General features: G+C 38.3%; 1 protein-coding gene across 5 annotated transcripts in view; it reads right to left on the bottom strand.

Moving 5' to 3' along the window:
* strbp (spermatid perinuclear RNA binding protein) overlaps nt 1–20667 on the bottom strand; it is a 101234-nt gene that overhangs the window by 16228 nt on the left and 64339 nt on the right. For 3 of the 5 annotated variants that reach the window (XM_056253392.1, XM_056253393.1, XM_056253395.1), the window contains exons 4-13: nt 19408–19652; nt 19102–19291; nt 15885–16029; nt 10236–10327; nt 9713–9808; nt 8480–8591; nt 6953–7050; nt 1871–1976; nt 1290–1373; nt 322–533 (exon numbers count right to left, since the gene is read on the bottom strand). In XM_056253392.1, coding sequence (XP_056109367.1) covers nt 322–533; nt 1290–1373; nt 1871–1976; nt 6953–7050; nt 8480–8591; nt 9713–9808; nt 10236–10327; nt 15885–16029; nt 19102–19291; nt 19408–19652 — 1380 coding nt within the window. The remainder of the gene's footprint in view (nt 1–321; nt 534–1289; nt 1374–1870; nt 1977–6952; nt 7051–8479; nt 8592–9712; nt 9809–10235; nt 10328–15884; nt 16030–19101; nt 19292–19407; nt 19653–20667) is intronic. The other 2 variants (XM_056253394.1, XM_056253396.1) reach the window with 1 other exon arrangement.

The following is a 20667-nucleotide window of genomic DNA, read 5'->3' on the forward strand; positions in this document are numbered from 1 at the left end:
GGCAGAACGTCCAAGCTGCTCTTTTCCATACAAGTGTGTAAAGCTACAGTATCAGAAGGCTAGAAATACTATAAATAAAATACCACATGGGTGACACGGACTACATTTATCGTGCTTTTTGATGCTTTACAGTCAACGTTTACTTTCATTGCATGGAAGAGAGCAGCTCGGACATCGTGTAATTTGTCCGTATATGGGTTTCAAATAACACAAGGGTGAGTAAATGATGACAAAATACTAAATTGAGTGAATTAATCCTTTATTTCCTTACGTGACGCTCACCACTCCAATCACACGACTCAAACTAAAGTCCAGATGTACCTTTACAGCCACGTGCAGCTTGGCGGTCTTCTTTGAGGAGCCAGAGGCTTCGTAGACGGTGCCGTCGACGTCTACAGACATGGTGAAGACGGGGGCGTGAACCGGACCTGACTGAGACAGCAGTTTATACTGCAGCCCCGGCCGGATCTGGTTCAAGCGCATCAGAGCATTCATGGGTTGATTCGAGTCTATTGCTTTACTGTCAAGAACTGCTGGAAGGGAAAAAGAACAGAAATAAGCGTTAGCAATTATAGCGAAAAGGAAACGCTCCTCAGACACACAGATCGTCTTCTAACTTTGTAGCATCTCTTCGTTTCATCAGCTGGCTAATTGTGAAATTCTGCTGCTTTGAAAGCAATTTATTTGAGTCCAGCGAGGAGCACAGGCTGGGGACAGCAGCGCGGCTCCAGGAGAAATTAAGAATCAATGCCATTGATTTCCCAACGGTTGTCCGCTTCCTGTACGAGAGAGCAAGAGATGGAGGAGCAGGAGGATGTGGAGCGAGAGGGAAGGGACGCCGCAAATAAAAGAGTCGAGTGAGAGCTTACACAAGAGAAAGCAGGTGAGAGATTAGAGGTGCAATACAGCAAAGAAAAATAATAATTCTGAGGTGAGGAAAAATGAGACGTGTTATACGGTAATATTTCTAGAAAGAGGACAAAAGCTTTTACGGCCAAACAGGGGAACAATAAAGAATAAACGACTGGAGAATGCAGGTTACTGTATGAGCGTTTCCTTGCTGCTTTAAAACAGGAGATTATATTAAGCACATTTTTCCACATTATATCATGCATTAAACTGACAGAGGCCATTTAAAAATCAAACAAAAATATGATATTAACAAATATTAAATAAAAAATAACTTACTCATAAATATTAGAAATTTGATGATGCGAACACTGACGCCCACAATCTCAGTAAATTAACCAGTCTGGACAATATATTTGCCTATCTTTACTCAGACGGACCTTTTCTCAGGTTGCGCTTCATCTTCTTGATGATGTCTTTGTCGTCCAGCAGACCATCTTCATAAGGTCTCTTCAGCCCTAGACCTGATACAACACAAGAGTAAAGTTAATGTGCCGATGAAAACACACCGACAACGAATTACTAAAACACCTCGAAAACAGACTCATAGAGCTGTATGTTAGTGTAAAATTTCTAAATTATTTACATTATTAAAACAAATAAAAGGTTAAGTATGTAATTCAAGTGGCAATGAATGGATTTGCAAAAATGATGGCTGTTTTCAAACAGGTCTCTCAAAAACTTCCTCTCTTTGATTGGACAATCAGACAGCCCCACCTCAAACTCCAACACCATTGGTTGTGTCAAAGTTACTGTTGTCGGGCAGATCAGGATGTTCAAACAAAAAGAGTAATTTTTTAAGAGTGCCACTTTTTACACTTTTCACAGATATCAACCTACGAATGACACGCTTATAGTTATATCTACAAATTAAACTAGACTATGAGTTTATGACTATTTAAATATATTTAAAAAAGGACACACTTCAGGTTTAAGTAATGAATTAGGTATGTATGCTCACCTTCTTTATCTGACCAGGGGAATTTCTGTGAAGGTTTACTTGAGGGGAGAGGGTCCATTTCTAAGACCTTATAGATCTGCCCAAAGGCCATAAGACGCAGAGCATGCTGAAACACACACACACACACACACACACACACACACACACAAAGATTAGATATGATAAAAAGGTATCAAGTAGGGATGTGCCGAAGCAGAACACTATGTTCAGAAAGGAAATTACACATTATATGGAGCCCTTAAAGGGACATGGTGATGGAAAAATATATATATTTTAGTCATTTTATAATTGTTTTCTCCCGCAATTATATAGTTATGTAATTATATTGTAAATAATTTGCGGGCATCAGGAAAAGCTATCAATATGCAGGGTATTGAAATGGCTTTTGAACGAGCGCTTGCTTTTAACTTTCGCGATCACGTGTACTCTGTGTATAGGGAGCAGTGGCACTGACCGCACATTATACAAGACAAGATATTTATCAATATCACTCAGGATCTGTTGCGCATCAAATCTCCCACCATCGTCCTGTCAGTCATTCTCCTTACCCTCTTCACGTGATCAGTGAAATCTGATGGACTGTAATTTAACTACAGCAGCAAGCCTAACCATGTCCCTTTAGGGGCTCCGTAGAATGCGTTACTCATTTTCCGTGCCTTTACGAATTCAGATTTAGGCTTCGGGGCGCATCCCTAGTATTAAGGTTATCAAAGAGCAAACCCTAAATTATCTGCTCCTGAAAAAATTGTCTCAAAAGACCCTGAAGAAACACGCACACACACACACTTGTTGCTTATTCTTTTAATAATAAAGCAATAACTCTGCTTGAGCCCAGAGAGCGCCTGTAGAAGTGGAACATCGGGCACTGAATCACTGTGTTCAGAGGAATTATGGGCCAGACTGCCTCGCAAATAATTCATGCTACAACTAACTCGCATTAACTCATCTCAACAGATATCGACAAAGCTGTTTACTTTAGTTATAGCCCATTAGGAGGCACCATTGTGTTTGGTTCCAAAAGTATCTCTAGAAAGATTTGAGAGGCCATTTTGAGGAACACATTTAATTACAGTAATCAGAGCATCTGTAAGAATATCATCACTGAACAGCTTATAAACTTATTAGTATTGTCCCAAAGAGGTAAGGGAGGCACAGCCCACCCAATATTTTGAGGTGAAAAATGGGAGAAGGGTGATTTAAATGTTAAAAATCCTAGTTGTTCATTTAATTCCATGTCTGAGAATGTGCATTTCTTGCTTGTAAATTCACCACAGTAACACCATAAAATATCACTGAAGTCGGAAGCACTGCTGCTCTTCCCCGAACGCTCAGAATCTGCCGATGTAATTACAATCTTTCGGAAACTGCTGAGGCGAGTCTGAGGGGACAGAGAAGGGGAGGGGGATGCAAATCCACAGCCTTTTGGAGTCTTTTGCCTCCGTTGCCAATCACAGAGAGTAGCCAATTATGGATAGCACTAGACATATTGAATATTTGATCGCCAACATATTGACCAAGTTACCATTCGAAAAGCAGCTACAAATTAAAAATAAAGGAAGACCCCACGCCTAAGTTGGTTATAGGCTACAGAAATCAGCTTCACTAAAGGCTGAATGTGCTCTTTTAACACGGACAGATACACCCCATAAAACTAGATCGCTTCCATTATAAATCAACAAAGCCATCCACGCTGCTAGTGGCCGATGTGCCTACACTTCTATTTTTGACTTTTTTAAAGGTCCACACTTAAATGCTTCAAATTAGTTTTGTAGATAAATTAAAACTGTAATTACATATGAATTTCCTTAGTTTATCTATATCGTTTTATTGTTTATTTAATTATAATAGTTATTAATAATTGTTATATACACTAGCATTAAATAGTCTGGATTCAGTTTTGTAATGTTTCAGCATCATTACTCCAGTCTTTAGTGTCACATGACCCTTCAGAAAAAATACTGATATGCGTATTTGATACTCATGAAACATTTCTGATTATTATCAATGTTGAAAAAAGTTGTGCTGCTTCATATTTTTGTGGAAAACATGATAGTTTTTTTCAGGATTGTTTGATGAATAGAAAGTTCAGAAGAACAGCATTTATTTGAAATCAATTGCGTCCTTGCTTAATTTCTTTAAAAATAATAATAACAAAAAACTGACCCCAAGCCTTTGAATGCAAGTGTAAATCAATTGTTATAGGATTTCAGCTGAAAGTTCAATTGGATACATCGTTATTTACCCACTTTCCCAAGCTTAGCATTGAGATTAAAGATGATTAGTAAACATTCAGAAAGTTTCACAAAGTACACGTTGTTCCTAATGTAACGTTTTAAGTGACATTTAAGGTTAATGAGCAATAATGGCATTTTAATGAAGCAAAATTTACATTGTCCTTCCTTTAAATTCAGTGATTAAACACGCAGCTTATCTTTAACTCATAAACTCCTCATCACAGAGTAAATTATAGCTATGAGCACATCTTTTAGTCCCATGTGACAACAGAAACTCTCTCTTGAATGCAGTATTTCTGCAGGTAGGCGTTACTATGGCATATTACCGCAATGCATCTCATTTATGACAACAGCTAACTGCAGTAAAAACATCCTCATGTACACCCGCAATATTCACATTCACAAAAGTAGAAGATGATTAAAACAAATATAATTAATAATTTTTTCCCCCAAAACATAATACGCTTAAAAATGATTGCCGTTTTCCTTTTTTAACAAGGAAATAATACAATATGATAAAAATGTTAAGCAATAAAACATTTTTTCAGTGGTGTGTGTGTGTGTGTGTGTGTGTGTGTGTGTGTGTGTGTGTGTGTGTGTGTGTGTGTGTGTGTGTGCAGGGCCGCATTAAGAGCTCACTGGGCCCCGGGGCTATGAGTTACTGCAGGGCCCCCCCACCACCACTTTAGGTCACCAACTACATGAGCTAAATGTTCTATCATTATACGAGTAATTTTATTCATCTATGATATACTTCACAGTTAAGTTACATTACTTTTAATACGATTTTTTATCATATCAAAATTCTATGCCACTAAAATTTCATAATTCTTGTGACCAATTTCAATATCACAAAAAATAATAGTAGCTTAAGAAAAGAATCTCAAGCTTACTGATGACAAGAGTCACAAATAACAATAGAACAAAGGCACATAAGAAATCGACCTACTTGAAAAACTTAAAGCACTGAATAATATTATATTGTAAATAATACATAGTTTTCACTATAAATTCAACATTCATTCTTATTAATTTTACAAAAGTGATTCAGTCAAGGGCAGTAAATTACTTTATTTCTGATGTTTGATTAACATTATGGACACAAATGGCGACAGCAGCTTTATTAGCAGCTACTGTCACTTTAAGACCTCAGGGTCGGAACTCAAGTGCGCTGTGCAAAACCGTCTCAAGTTCACCATGGTCTCAAAACCAAGAGTTAAATAGAGTTTGATCAAACACAAAAAGCATCATACATCCATCAAGTTAATAATCAAACTTACGAAAATTTGTGGGGTCGATGATGACGCATGTGTTTTAAGAATAGTCTAATGAAGTGAAGAGTGGAGGCGATTGATTGGTTGATGCATATATTCTAATAAGGCGCAGGCAGCCATCTATAGGCCTACGTGCAGCAGCAGGTAGATGTTCACAAGTTAAATATAGAATAAATGTATTTGTTATATCAAATTAAAACGTGACGCTTCAATTTTATAGAATAAATGTATTTGTTATATCAAATTAAAACGTGACGCTTCAATTTTATAGAATAAATGTATTTGTTATATCAAATTAAAACGTGACGTTTCAATTCACCATTCCTTGCTGCCCACGGGGGTTTGATTGACAGGTGAACTGGCCAATCATAACGCCGAATACGCAATTTTGTCCGACAACAAAGCTGTCAGTAGATCGTCGGTGGACTTGAACTTGAAAACGGTATTGTTTAAATTACTTAAATGACAATATTTGAAAGTTGAGACTTTGTTTCATATCAACAGTAAGCTGCTCTGAACTCTCACTCGTAGTCAATTGTGTAATGTTAGTCTTTGCCCCGCGATGTATTTTCCAGTGCGTGAGTGAGAACATGATGTGCGTGACTCGTGAGAGCCAACTGGCTTGTCACACAGTAACTAAAAAAGGCGGGTCTTTGCGAACGGTCACTATAATATTAATGATTCCATGATAATGAATGGAATATACGGCAAAGCGCCACTAAATAACAGGGCTAATTTGTGGGGGGCGTTGCGTGGTAAGGCTTTGACAATCAGATGGCTAGTATCTACTCCACAGCCAATCACGGGCCCCCTCCTTGCTCGGGCCCCGGGGCTTTAGCCCCGCCTAGCCCTATTGTTAATGCGGCCGTGTGTGTGTGTGTGTGTGTGTGTGTGTGTGTGTGTGTGTGTGTGTGTGTGTGTGTGTGCGGAACCTCTTCGATCTGCTGCAAAACAATTAGACACATTGTGATTCTGATCTCGACTGCATGAGCGTTCAAAGGAAAAGCGATACAGAAATCTACTCAGAGATGCAGCTCACACACACACACACAGTCCCCGGGGCAGGAGTACGATTCACAGGCAGACTTCGTATCATTTTCCCACGCTCATTAGTGAGCCAATCATCAAGGTGCTCAATCGGGGGGTGTGTGTGTGCGTGTGTGTTAGGGCTGGCTGATACAGAATATTCACAATATATTTGAGAAGATTTTGCGGATAATATAAAATCAACTGATTTTAATTGTGAAGAGTGTTTTGTTAGACTAGTTCCATGATTGCGACAGTGTTATGACAGGTTTTAACACTACCTCTGAGATCAACTTCAGGAGCAAAAATGGGGTTAGAGCTGGTGGATTCAATTCTGTGAATCAGTTGAAACTGATTTAAGGAGACATGACTCACTGCCAACTGTAACATCGTGTACATATAAGCCGGAATCACTGATAAGACCAGTGTGTGTGTGTGTGTGTGTGTGTGTGAGAGAGAGACACATGGCAGTAATCTAGACAGCACAGATGAGATAAGCGCCTCTCTGTCATCCACTGACACCTGCATCTCACACACACTGGCAGTACCTGTGCGTTAAACGTGACGGCCTCTGCTTCCTCGTCCGTCATGGCCGACAGTGTGTTTGTGGGCTCCTTCTCACAGGGATCATGCAGGCCTGGCCCACCTGAGAAGAGACAGAAGAGGGTCATTATTCACACGGGAAATATAATAACAAAATATATGATTTATATAACTGACACAGTTAAGAGAAACTGTAGTGTTTCATTATTTAGTTACTCCCCGTCACAGCAGGTCAGGAGTTAATTAAACCTTTAAGCGAACCCTTTATCGTTTAAATTATGCCCTAAAGGTATAATACAAATATATATATTTTATGTTCAAATAAGATTATATATCACTGTGGGATGGGCTTATTTCCTATGCAAGCCAATCAAATGTTAATGCCTGCATCTCATTATTAATTAATAAGTGAGAAAAGAGAATACGAGTAGAGAGGGATGGACTAGTTGTGTCAAGAGTAGATAAATGAGGCTCCATTATTCCTCTGGGCCACAGACAGGAACTAGAGCTTTGCAAATGAAACCCAGATCTGATAGTGACACCGCTGCTGTCATCACACCGTACAGGACGTACTCGCACTTATCTCGCATATTCAGGCTTATTTATAGTCTAGTATGATGAGGGATCCATTGATACACAAAAGATCATTTTATAATTTTTTTTTTTTTTTTTTTACTCTTAAATATTTTCATTTAAAACAGCATTCATATTAAAACTGACATCACTGTCTAACAAGCTTTAAATTTACATTTGAAAAATCAGGTATCAAATTATTATAATGTATAATATAAAATAATTATAATTTTAGTACAATGTATTATTTAAGAATGGTTCAAACTAAATGTCCTACAGCACTGGTAAACAAGCTTTTTACATGTAGCTGATACATTACCTTTCAAAAGTAAAAAAAAAAATTATTCAGAAAATATGCATTTAATTGATCAAAAGTGACAGTAAATATCTCTCTCAAATAAATGCTGTTCGTTTGAATGCTGAAAAAACAGAAATTTGCATCAAACCATCATATCAGAATGATTTCTGAAGGATCATGTGACACTGAAGACTGGAGTAATGATGAAAATTCAGCATTACTTCATGTATAAATTACATTTTAAAATATATTACAATAGAAACCAGTTATTTTGAACTATAATAAATATTTCATAATATTAATGTTTTTGCTGCATTTTTGATCAAATAAATAAAGCCTCATTTAGCATAAGAGACTTACTGACCTAAAACATAAACTGTAGAGTATATTATGAAATATAATGACCTATATGTTAGATGTTAATAATTTCGCTTATAATAGTATATATAAAGGTCTTCCATATATAGATTCAATTATGCCAAAAAATACAACTTTAAACATTACAAAACCATAAAAGTCCCCCTATTTGTTACTCATAAAAATGAAATTGTCTGAAGTACCTGGGACCCTTCACCTTTTTATTATTATTTTTACTTATAGTGGATTTTCCAATTTATTTATTTGACTAATTTGTATGGCTTCTCTGTGGAAGCGTTCATACCTGGAAGCATTATGCCAGAGGCGAGACACTCCATGACCCGGCGCAGAGCCTCTCCAGCTCCCAGAGGTCTGTTACACGTGGCGATGGCCTTTTCACATATTAACTCCAGAGGCTGAGGACAAAAGAGCAAATCGCTTTTCAAAGACCGATTTATTACACAAACTAGAGCTATCAAGTCATCAAAATGTGCCCATGGCCCACTGGGATGAGAGATTAAATCTGTGGTTATTGTAAAAACCAGTCAGTTTAAATCACTCAATGACCAAGTTATTAATAATTCAAGTGGACAGATCCAGTTCTGGATGTTGATTGGCTAATGAAGTGTTTAGACATGCTAAAATACACAAAATAGCTTTACCATAACAGCAATAAATTACAGTTGAAAATGTATTCAAATAAGAAACGGTTATTTGAAATTGAAATAATATAAATTACACAATTTTACAGTTATTACTGTATTTTTTAACAGTATGTACATACTGTATACATTTTTAGCCACTAGATATGCAAAAATGACACTTCATATCCAAAAGTTATTTTCAAAATATGGAAGCTCTTCGAATTACATTTGTGTTTTTGACACATTTCTGATTTTTTTTTTTTTTTGGATGACAAAGTACTGTGTAATTTTTATATGCAATAAAAACTTGTACGAAAAATGAAGGATTTTCAAAGTCTTTTACCACATTAACAGGCTTAAAAAATGATGTTGAACCGTAATGGCAGCTTGAGGTATTTTTAAACAAGACATTAATATTATACATTTAATCTCTGACGCAAGAATGCATTTTAATTTGCTGTCTTATTTTTAATTACAATCAACAGATGTTGGATATTTAAATCATTTCAACTTAAAACACATTTAACTGACTTAAAAATTGTTGAATCTTGTATAACATAAAAAAAGTTGGGAATTGTTTAACTTGGTTGAGTTAAAGCAATGTAGAAACATATGTTGTTTCTTATTGATCATTCTTTTTTTTTCACAGTGTACACAGATTAGAGTATTGGGATTAAAAATAAATGTATACGGGAATATTTGTCACTAATCCGTATCGCTGCACGCTGTGGCTCCATTACCCACTTGAGCCCCAATTTTCAACAATTCAACGTCAATTAATCCTTACTTACCAAATTCTATACACTGAATTCTCATTAGCAGATTACACACCTAAAGTTTTACCGTATCATCACTGTAGTGTTTGCAGTGATAAAGTCAATCTGACTACTCACCCATCCTTTCAGAGGTTCCCACGCCGGGACTCTATTGCACATGTCTCTCAGTATTCGTAAGACGATCACGCACGACTTTAGGCCGTTAACTCTAGCCTGAGGAAACCAGAGGGAATCGACCAATGAGCTGAGAGCAACAATCAAACTCAACCTTTAACCCCTAAATCTCTAGATCTTGACTATGTGTGTGTGTGTGTGAGTGTGCAGGTGTGTTCAGCTCTGGTCCGTGTTGTGCGGGTGATGGAGGAGGGGGCGGGGCTTATGTCGGTGGGGTGGGAGAAGGGAAGATACGGTGCAGGAAAGCACTAGACAAATCCTTTATGATGACAAGCAGGTTATGGACAAACAAAAACAGGCAAAAGAAAACTAAAAAAAAGTGTAACAATTGCTTTTGTAGCCTTACGATACGTAAATGTTCGTGATGAGGTGTTGAGCGTTTGGAGAGCAGGAGGAAATTGAGGAAAATGGCATGTAGTTTTGGGTCATAAGGCTACAATAACAATGAGAAGAAGTGAGCGCCAACCTGGAACCATTTGGCATGTCGCAGAGAGGCCAACGCCACCAGGCACCTCTGTCTATCCAACAGGTCCGCCGGCTCGCTCGACTCAACGCTCTCTATCGGTGAGAAGAACGGGACAGGAAATCAAATCACACACGCATAGACACGCACACACACACACACACGTGAAGAGGGAGGGGCTGTTAGGGCACAGCAGGAGGGAGAAAGGAGGAAGCCAATCGGCTCAGCTGGTCCAGTGCATCCAAAAGAGATGAACCCTCAGTGCATCTCCTTGGCTGGCTGGAAACTGGAGGAAGGATTCGCAAAAGGTGTTAGCATGTGCCAAGTGCTATGAAATGCTAAACCCAGCCTAAAACATGCCAAATGAGGCTGTTCAATTGGCGTTACACACTATCCTAATCAGGCACGCCGTAATACAATTTTAAGTTAATGTGTGAATGTTCTGTGCTAATGAGCTGCAAAAGTCACAAGCAACAATTCATTTTGAGTCACTTTATTGTATATATATATATTTTTTTTTTGTTTGTTTGTTTTATGCTGAATAGCTCCGCCCACAGAGCATTCAGATTGGTCCAAAATCCCAGTACCCACATTTCGGCACTTTTATGCCAATAAAGTGTTGATTTTTTTTTTTTTTTTTTACTTTTTTTTTATAAAGGTCACAATAAAACTCTTGGGAAATTAATTTGATTCATATTTTAGTGTGTAATTTCCAGTAAAAATTATTCAAAAAGAGTGAAGATATTATCTTATACATAAAATTAAACATAAAATGCTAGAGACTTTTTTCACAATTATTTTGTTTTTGAAGAATTCTGCATCGGAAAATTATTAATTTAAGATGTGGTGTAAATTACATTTGCTGGTTCATAAATAAGTATAGTGAAAAAAGACAACATTCTCCTCTGACATATACATTACCATTCAAAAGTCTGGGGTTGGTAAGATTTTTCAAAGTTTTTGAAAGAAGTCTCTCATGCTCACCAAGGTTGCATTCATTTGATTAAAAATACAATAAAAATTGTAATATTGTGAAATATTATTAGTTTAAAAGAACTATTCTCTATATAAATATATTTTCAAATGTAATTTATTCCTGTGACGCAAAGCTGAAATTGCAGCAGTCTTCGGTTTTTTCAGGATCTGACCAATAGAAAGCTCAAAAGAACAGCATTTATTTGAAATAGAAATCTTTAAGATTATAAATGTCTTTACATTCACTTTTGATCAATGCACCTCTGCTAAATAAAAGTACTTTAAAAAAAGCAACACTTACTGACCTCAAACTTTTAAACAGTCGTCGACGTGTACAGTGACTAACTAAACCAATGAGAATGTGAACAGCATGTTTTAGTTTCTAAAAGTCTATATCTGAAGAAATCTGCACACTGAATAAAACATCAAATACTTTCTTATTGGCTGCATCTCAAAATATTTTTCTAATTTCCTGCGTCGTGCCTGGTTAGGAGTTCATGTCAAAAGCATCAGCACACACTAACACCCTCAGCGAATCCGTGCCAGTTTGTGCTTGGATTGACACTGGAGTAATGAAGACATGCAGTGGGTATTGTTATAGACCAGTCACAACAAGAGAAGAGATCGCTCGCACACAACACACACAAACATTTTGAGTTGTCAGACCATTTTTCTTCATCTCTCCCACCCAAACAATACATAAGGTTCATTCTTCAAAAACGTTTGCTAATCTTTTCTTTTATTGGCTCAGTAGATGAGCATCCACGTACCAGTGAGACCATCACATTGTGTTCCTCTGCAGATAAACAAATAGATAAAAAAGAAAAAAGCCAATGCTGCGGCAGTGTAAATCCAGGAAAAGGCCTGCAGGTGTACGGGGGTTATTTAGAGATTATATGATGATAACTGGACCATTACTCTTTCATAATTCCTCTCTGGATTTTAATCAGAGCAGCCCAGCTGAGGATGGTTTAAAGAGGAAGATCTGTCAGAGTGATGGAAAGGTTTAGCCCACCCTCTAATCAATGACACACACATACAGCAAACATCAACATCAGTCCATCATTGATCACCCCACAAACTTCCACACATTCAAAATGAGACAAATGCTTCAGTGCATTACTAATCTAATCATACACAAACACGGGTGGAACAACATACAGTGCGGTCCAAAAGTCTGAGACATCTAGTAAACTGCCTCTATTTTATGTTTTTGAGGTTTAATAGAATTTTTTTTTGTACAAGTTACATTATCAGCAAAACAAAAAGCTAAATTGAAAAAGTAATGAATCCCAGATTTACAATATAGACGCTTGGACTCCACTGTATTTCACCCCCCAAAAATAAAATAAATAAAAAATAATAATACAAAATAAAATAATAAAAAAGACAAATGCCATTCAGATAAAATGGGACCATTTAAATTTTAATTGTGACATTATTATGACCTCAAGAGTGATTCTTAATGTATTACAGTAAAAAAAAAAGCTTTAATACAATGATTCTGTATTTAAATCAACAAAATGTAAGGAGCACTTTGTAATATTGACAGCTAGTGGTTGAACTGGGTACTGCAATCCGAATTCAAAATATTGGATAGATTTTTCCCCACCCCCTCCTCCTCAGCCTCGGGTTGCCAGATTGAGGACACGCAAAAGAAGGAACGAGCCTTACAGTAAAAAAATTAATCAGCTAATCTATACGTTTGCAATGCTTTCATTACCAAGGCTTTTTAGGTCGGGTAGAATTCGCAATCTGTGACCCAGTTCGTTTGCTGGCTTCAATCGCATTGTTTTCTGCCAACTGGTAACCCGGGGAGTCTAAACACTATTGTGTAAATTGGCAGTGGGCGGGATAAAACTGATATTCCAACACGAAACGCACATTTCGAAGTAGAATAACTGGCTGTAGCATTGCTTTTCAGAGAAACAAGCATGTTTCCTACATCTCTGCAAACATATTATGGTATTTGTATGCTTCAGTACAGTCCGTAAATGTCATGAAATAACATCACAATGTACAGTATCTTAATGGTCCTAAAAACAGCCTCCATGTTCTTTTTGAAGAATTTAGTTTCTTATCTTATATAGTTTCACTCAGTGTGTGAGTGTCATGTATGCAAGTGTGTATGTCTGTGTGCGAGCTGATGAGAACTGCCCATTCGGGCCGGTCCTGAGATTGAGCAGTTTCTCAACGGGACAGGGCCCTTGACCTGGTCATGAAAATACGAGGTGCTCTTGTAGTGATCTACAACCCATCGCTCCATCTCTACCCTCCCTCCCTCCCGACATCTGTCATCCCACACTCCAGGGGCAGTGTCCACATCTGACACATCTGTTAGATGGATGGGGTGTGTGCTGGCACAGGTATTGATTCAATCCGGATACATTCTTTCATTTTCCTCCCCCTGCTTCTAACAATCCACATCAAAGAGCATGGCGAGTGAGCAAACCAACGGCAGTGTGTATGTCAGAGAGAGCGAGAGTAAGGCACGCTGGCCTTGATGCAGCACAAATGCTATTTTGTGTGGCACTGCTTTCGGAAATTCATAAAAAAAACATTAGCAGTTGACCAAAATAGTATTTTTTCCCAATGCTGATAGCAATGAATAGAGAGCAGAGTAGTCGATATAAGGCTAAAAATGTACAACATTTTTTTAAACAATATTTACTTTGGAGAATTGAGCATTATTCATTAACAGTGCCAATCTGTATCTGTTATTTGGCAGTGTTGATCATATGAAAATGGCCAAATATTGGCCAGTATCACTAAACACAAGTATAAGTTACATGTTCTGTGCTGCCACTAGGGGTGCTATAAGATCAGCTACTACAGTCAGTTTTTTAACAATCTGAAGCAACAGTTCTTGTGGAGTAAATTGATTAAAGTTGGTTAAACGGTTAACATATCTATAGATAGCTAACTGAATAACTCAAGGTGCAGTCACAAGATGTCCATTGTCTTTTGTCAATAGTGTAGAGATATATGAAATCAGCTCACACAGAGGTCACTTAGTTTCAAACCAAGCAGCTTTCTGTTGGTCAGCATGGCGAATTCAGTTCACTATGCAAAATCTGCATGGGAAAGAATCTTTCACCCTCATGCAAAACTCTAGATTACGTGGATTCCTATTGAAATGCCTGGATTAATTCATGCAAACTGGCAAATGTGACTGGTCATTTTCTCGCATTTTCTAAGCTGATTTTAGGTCAAAATTTGCAGAATTTCAACACAGTGTTCAAGACAGTTACCAAGTATACTTCATTACTTGGTAATCAAATGATCACTGTTAAATTCAGCAGAAATCTGTGGTGGTACTTATGGAAATCCATGAAGGCCGTAACAATAACACATCTAGGTAACTATCACCTTCTTAAGTATTGAGGTTTGCTACTGCCACTGCAACCGAAGAGCACTCAAGCATGTACAACAGGGCTGCAACCTTTTCGTTGGCAAAGCATTTGCATATTTGCATAGAGCGACAGAATGTGTATGACAGTGTGTATGTGTGTGAGTGTGTGTGAAAGAGGCAAGGAGCCTGTGTATGAGGGAGAGAGCGAGAGAAAGAAACAGCCCGTTTCGCACCACTGCAGCTCTAATTTTAATAGCCTAAATGCCATCCTCTAAAGATACAACCGCTTCGGCTGTCAAAGCGGTCAGTCACGGGTCACGGCACCACAAACTCCAATAACAGACTTCCATCTTGACTTAACTCATGTGTTCTGAGCTCAAATGCCTCTACATCAGGAATTACCAACCCTAAGCCCAAATCAGACTTGACATAACGCATTCATATCAATGTCAAGACTTAAAGAGAGATAAAAAGTGTGGATTAAAGACAGGACGAAAGTGAGTAAAAGGGATAGTTCACCTAAAAAAAAATCCTGTCATCATTCACTCACCTTCATGCTGTTCCAAACTTATATGACTTACTTTCATCTATGGACACAAAATAAATTATTTGGTCCATACAATGAAAGTCAGTGGGGTCCAGTGTTATTTTGGACCCCATTGACTTTCATTATATGGACTTCAACAGTTATTCTTTTGTGTTTTGCTGAAGTAAGAAGGTCATACAGGTTTGAAATGACATGAAGGTGAGTAAATAACTTTTGAATTTTAATTGATCATAGAACTATCAGATGAAAGGCAGGAAAACAAAACACCCCTACAAGAATTGTACCCAAAGTGCTCTGGGCTGCTCTTACTGTCCAGGTTGAGTATGTAATATGGATGAAATAATGGATAAACAGTCCCACCCTACATTGTTCTTGACTGAATATTTGGTTTCACTTCATAATGTCCCATTACAGAAGTGTTTCATGTCGTCTTTAAAGGAGATCTGTCTTTTAGGTCTGTGTCTACCTCCCGCTGTTGTTCAGCACCTCCCGTGAGCGGCCCCGCGGGTCAAGAGTCTGACAGCGCGCAGACCACTCAACCTGATGCTGAATCAGCTCTATGTGTGTGTGTTTTGACTATAAGATGAGTCCACTGGTGTGTGTGCTTTATGTGCACGGCCCTGAGAGAGTTCTGGATGCAGAGTAAGGAAGAGACTAAAGCTCGTTCTTCTAATGGACCATCGTAATAATGCACACACAAACATTCCTCCATCCCTCCCCTTCACCTCCTGTTTAGAAAAGAAAAAAGAAAGGAAGTAGGTCACATGTAGGCTCAAACCTTGCTCCTCCGTCTCACAGTCGTCTTTCATCTGCGGGGAGGTGAGCATCACCTTCAGCGTGAGTTTGGGTTCTGTCGTGGTGCAGACCAAGATGGCGGCCTCGGGAATACAGTGCTGTATCTCATACTTCTCTTCTGTCAATTTCTGTAGGGGTCAGAGTTTAAATTCCAAAGTGTCAAAAACATGCAAAAATAACCCAGAATGAATGATCATATATATGGCTTTATTTTAAGTGTAGAGTTGTGAACTATTTAAACAGATAATTTCATAGAAAAATTACATTTCTTGCTTTTATTTGGAAATGATTTGATGTTTTATATAGACATGGGGTGTCTATATACTGGTTTTGACAATAACCATTATAGCAACTAAATGAAACGTTGATTTCATGATAAAACTACACGTATCATTATATAGTAACTTCTAAAACTTCTATCGCAATCATATTGTTAGAGAATTATTTTGGCCAAATTATTTACTTAAAAAAAAAAAGCATCTAAATATCACTTGTAACTCTATATCTCGCAATATTATTTTTTAGTAAGATGATATTTAAATGCATAGTTTTATAAATCAAAGCTCTAGTTTTTATTTTGGGGGGCAAAACATATGTACAAATAAATGTTCCTCAAAAGCCTGATGTATAATTTTTGATATTCACAAATGTGATTATGGATAATCAAGTAAAAGTTGCTTCAGTCCAGTAAATGTTCATCTTGAAATATAACAAACAATACAAAAGTTATTCCTGTGTTTACTTTATAAAAATCATTAAAGATTTCAGATCAAAAATACAACACCTGAAGAGGGACGTCTTTACAATTTACTTTACTTGTTAAAAAAGTATGAACTATCATACGACAGAAGGCTTGTAGTTCATTGTATACTACAGTTTTTTCAGCAAAGTTTTGACCAAGGCTTTATAAGGTTAAAAGTGCAGAACACACCTACTTTAAAACAAACTGGGCAAGAATCTAATGTTTAAGGGTTTTTGTTATCACATGACCACAGCTGGTCACACCGTCACAATGCATTTACAAACCAGACAGCACAAATGCTTGCTATAATGTTTAACGTAATCCGGTTTGATGTGGGGAACCGGTTTGTAATCCATTCAATTAATTTCAGCCGCACATTTCCAATCCGTCTGGTCTTTTCATGTAAACCAGTGATCAATTACATCTCCCAGTCCCACCACAGTGACCCCTTGTGTGTGTGTGTGTGGTTTGGGGGGGCTGTCCACACACACACACGCTTGAGCACACAGCTGAGACGGGAAATGTGCATGTCTATCACTCAATTGCTGACTGATACGGAGAGAAAGAGGAAGAAAGTAAAGAAAGGCAAAGTAGTGGATTGCCGTTCCATTACGAACAGATCCATTATACAGAGAGTTGACCTGCTGGCAGTGCAGTCTGCTTTAATGGGATTTCTGTCTGGATGGGGGGTTCAGACTGGGTCACCGCAGATCACCCCACCCTCCCGGCCTGTCCTAAGTGTCTAATTAGGGAAACTGGTTGCTGGCAGGTTTAGATTAATTACACATGATGCATATAAATAGAGCAGGTCTGTTTTCTATGTTGCAGCTTTTTCTCTGTATGGAAATCTGCAGTTTCATTTCCCTCAAAACATTTTTGAGTCTACAACTCTGGCAGTGTAATGTGTGTTCACACTTGGCATGTTTGAATGGTTCGATTAAAACAAACTCTGGTGCGATTGCTCTGTTCATTTGAATAAGTGTGAACGCTGCCATCTGAACCCCGGTGCACCAAACAAGCGGACCGAGACGCTGAAAAGATGAATCTCAGTCCACTTCCAAACGAACTCTGGTGCAGTTCAACTGAAATATGAATGCAACACGGACCAAAGACATCTAAACAAACCAAAAACAGGACGGGATATCACAAGATGTGACCTAAAGAGGACAGAATGCTGAAGAATGACTGGTTCTTCTCGTCATAAAGGAGCTATGTTTATTTTTACTTTTTTGGTTCGGTCTTAAAAACGAAAGTGTGAATGCTAACTGACCCAGGACTAAATTTATCTTTTTTTTGGGGGGGGTCAAAAGAACGAAGAGAACCAAACTATAAGTGTAAATACCCTAAAATACACTCGAACATGCAGTCTCCGATAAAATATAGTCACAAAACATCATACACATTAAACTGAGACTAGCTTGATAGACTGACTTACTGAACTTGTAAAAGTTACATCAAAATACTCTTTTTATGACCATATCATATCAGTAAACAATATTCTTCCACATGGAAGGGGCAAGAAACCAGAAAGGGACATGACATCTACAGTACTGTTTACATGGAGCAAATTCCTCCCACAGGAATTACATTGGTAATGTAAAACCGAAAGTTCACCTGCATAAACCAGTACTATTATTACAGCTTTAAAGCTCCAATAACAATTTGTTTTGTGAGAATTCATAACCGCAAAAATGCACATTTTACATTTTTGCTTTCTGATTTTAAACCCTCTGGGATGTCTTGTCCCATAGAGACTTGTCCCATTATTGTTCTACAGTCTAAATTAATTACTGAAAATAAATTTTGACAGAATTTATCTGAGATTCAGTGTAATTCTAGTATTATTTATATGCTATTATGCAATTTATTATTTATTTTAAATTATACTTTTTTGTCATTTTGTTACATGCTTGTCAGTTTTATTATTTTTTTATAGTTATTTTAGTTTTAGCTTTACTAATTTTAGTACTTCAAATTAAACATTTTATTTCATTTAGTTGCCAAGGAAACATTTCTAAGTCTTAATCTATGCAGCAATTTGTGTTTATGTATTGCAAAAAATAGAAATTACAGAAGCCGTTACAGTTGCAAATGTTCAGGAGAAATTGCAACAGTACTGCAACAATCGTTTGGTAACATATAATTACAAATCACCTTCACAAGCATATTTGAATGAATGCAATACCACAATACGTGCTTCATTATTAGCAAGCAACAAATGCAAATCCAGAGGAAAAAGTGTTTAATTGCAGACAAGCTTCTCTTGTTCTTCGGGGCAAAACTAGTCGCAGTGTACCGCCCTGCAGTTTTTTAACAGATGAAACGCAAACAGTAACTTTTTGAGCAGATCAAAACTCCACCAGTAAAGGAGGTTGTGCGGTCAAGTGTGTATTTAGGTAGCTACATTTATGTGGCTTTTCTGTCAGCAGGTGTGAGAGGTGTGAGCATGTGTCGTTACCTCGATCTGCACCGGGAGGTTGTCACAGACGGTGCACAGCAGTGTCTTGGTGGGTTTCTCTTTGCACATGAGCACCAGCTCCAGGTCCATGTCATCTTTAATCAGGAGGCCTTTGGCCACCAGACCGATCCTCATCACTCCACATAACACCCCTCCTTCACTGGGACCACTGCTACAGCTGCTGCCCTCGCTGAGACAGAACACACAAAATATGACTACCGACTCTGGATCAGAAAGATTTTTAGCCAATAAATCAACAACTAACAGATTCTGTCCATTTTCCCACGATGCACTGGGAACACTCACTTTGTGCTGCCTTCTGGTGATTCGTCGGCGCTGGCCTCTGTCTCCTCCTCCTGTGTGCTGGGTGAATTTGACTGATTTGATTGGCTGGCTTGAGTTTGGTCCATCCACTCAGACACATGTTTCAGGGCGCACTCCACCGTGGAGACGAGGCTCTGCACCGCCTCCAGGACCTCAGAGGAAGGGTAGATGGTGGAGTGCTTGGCCATGACGTGACGGTCATCGTTCCCGAACGACCGAATGGACCTCTGACGGAGAGAGAAAAAGTCTCATTAGCTAGAAAAATTAAACATAATAAGAAACAATACATAACCTCATTTTCAGACCAGCTGATGCCCATGGGCGCATAAATGGGAGCAAATGTATTTGCTATTTAAACAACTTGGCGCGGGACGTAAAAAATGATAACTGCGTCGGGCTGAAACTGGCAAAGAAAAAAAAACACACTGGGCTGCCGGGTGAATGATAGGGCCTGTTATGTCTCAGGAGTTCATTTTCATTAAAACTAAGACTTTTTATATAAAGGTCACAAAACAAAATCAACTAAACCAAGTCCACAGAAACCAAAGCACCCGTAGTTGAAGAAACAACCAAATACCCGTAACACTGATAAAGGTGCTACACACACACACACCACTATGTTAACAACTTCTGAAGATCACCTTGGCTGACTTCTTCAATTTATCTCCTAAAGTAAAGTGCGCGCGAGACAGACGTGCAAGGTTAGAGCGAAGCGTTTAGCGGCAGATTAAACTTTAATCAATCAAACTCACCTCTGCTTGCCTTCATGGCAAAACAAACGTCTAAGGAAGTAACATCGACAGAGCTTACAGAAAGAGGTTCACATGTGTGTCCGAAGCCGTGTCTCACACCCGGGAACACGCCATCAGACACGGATGTGCTGTATTAACCCGTGTCTGCAGGTGTCAGTGTGTTCTACATCATCCTCACGGGTGGAAATCAGTTTGAGCTCAGTGACAGTCACCCAACAACCTCTTCTAATCAGACACGAAGCCCTCCTGCTCCCACTTACCCACAATCCTACTGTCTGTCATCAACCACTGCCTCTTACCTTCAGTCAGTCTCTCATGTAATGTCGCCCACTTCGTGACTAGATCTAATAAACAACAAATCCTCAATTCCTGCATTAGAATTCAGGGAGACGCTTCTCAACTGGCGCGACCGAAAAAATGGTGCTAAAAGTGGCGCAAATAATGCTAAATGTAAGTAATCAAATGCAACTAACCACATACATACACGTAT

The sequence above is a fragment of the Rhinichthys klamathensis genome, unplaced genomic scaffold, assembly GCF_029890125.1.
Source record: "Rhinichthys klamathensis goyatoka isolate OS25496 unplaced genomic scaffold, OSU_Roscu_1.1 h1tg000104l_1, whole genome shotgun sequence".
Taxonomy (NCBI): Eukaryota; Metazoa; Chordata; class Actinopteri; order Cypriniformes; family Leuciscidae; genus Rhinichthys; species Rhinichthys klamathensis.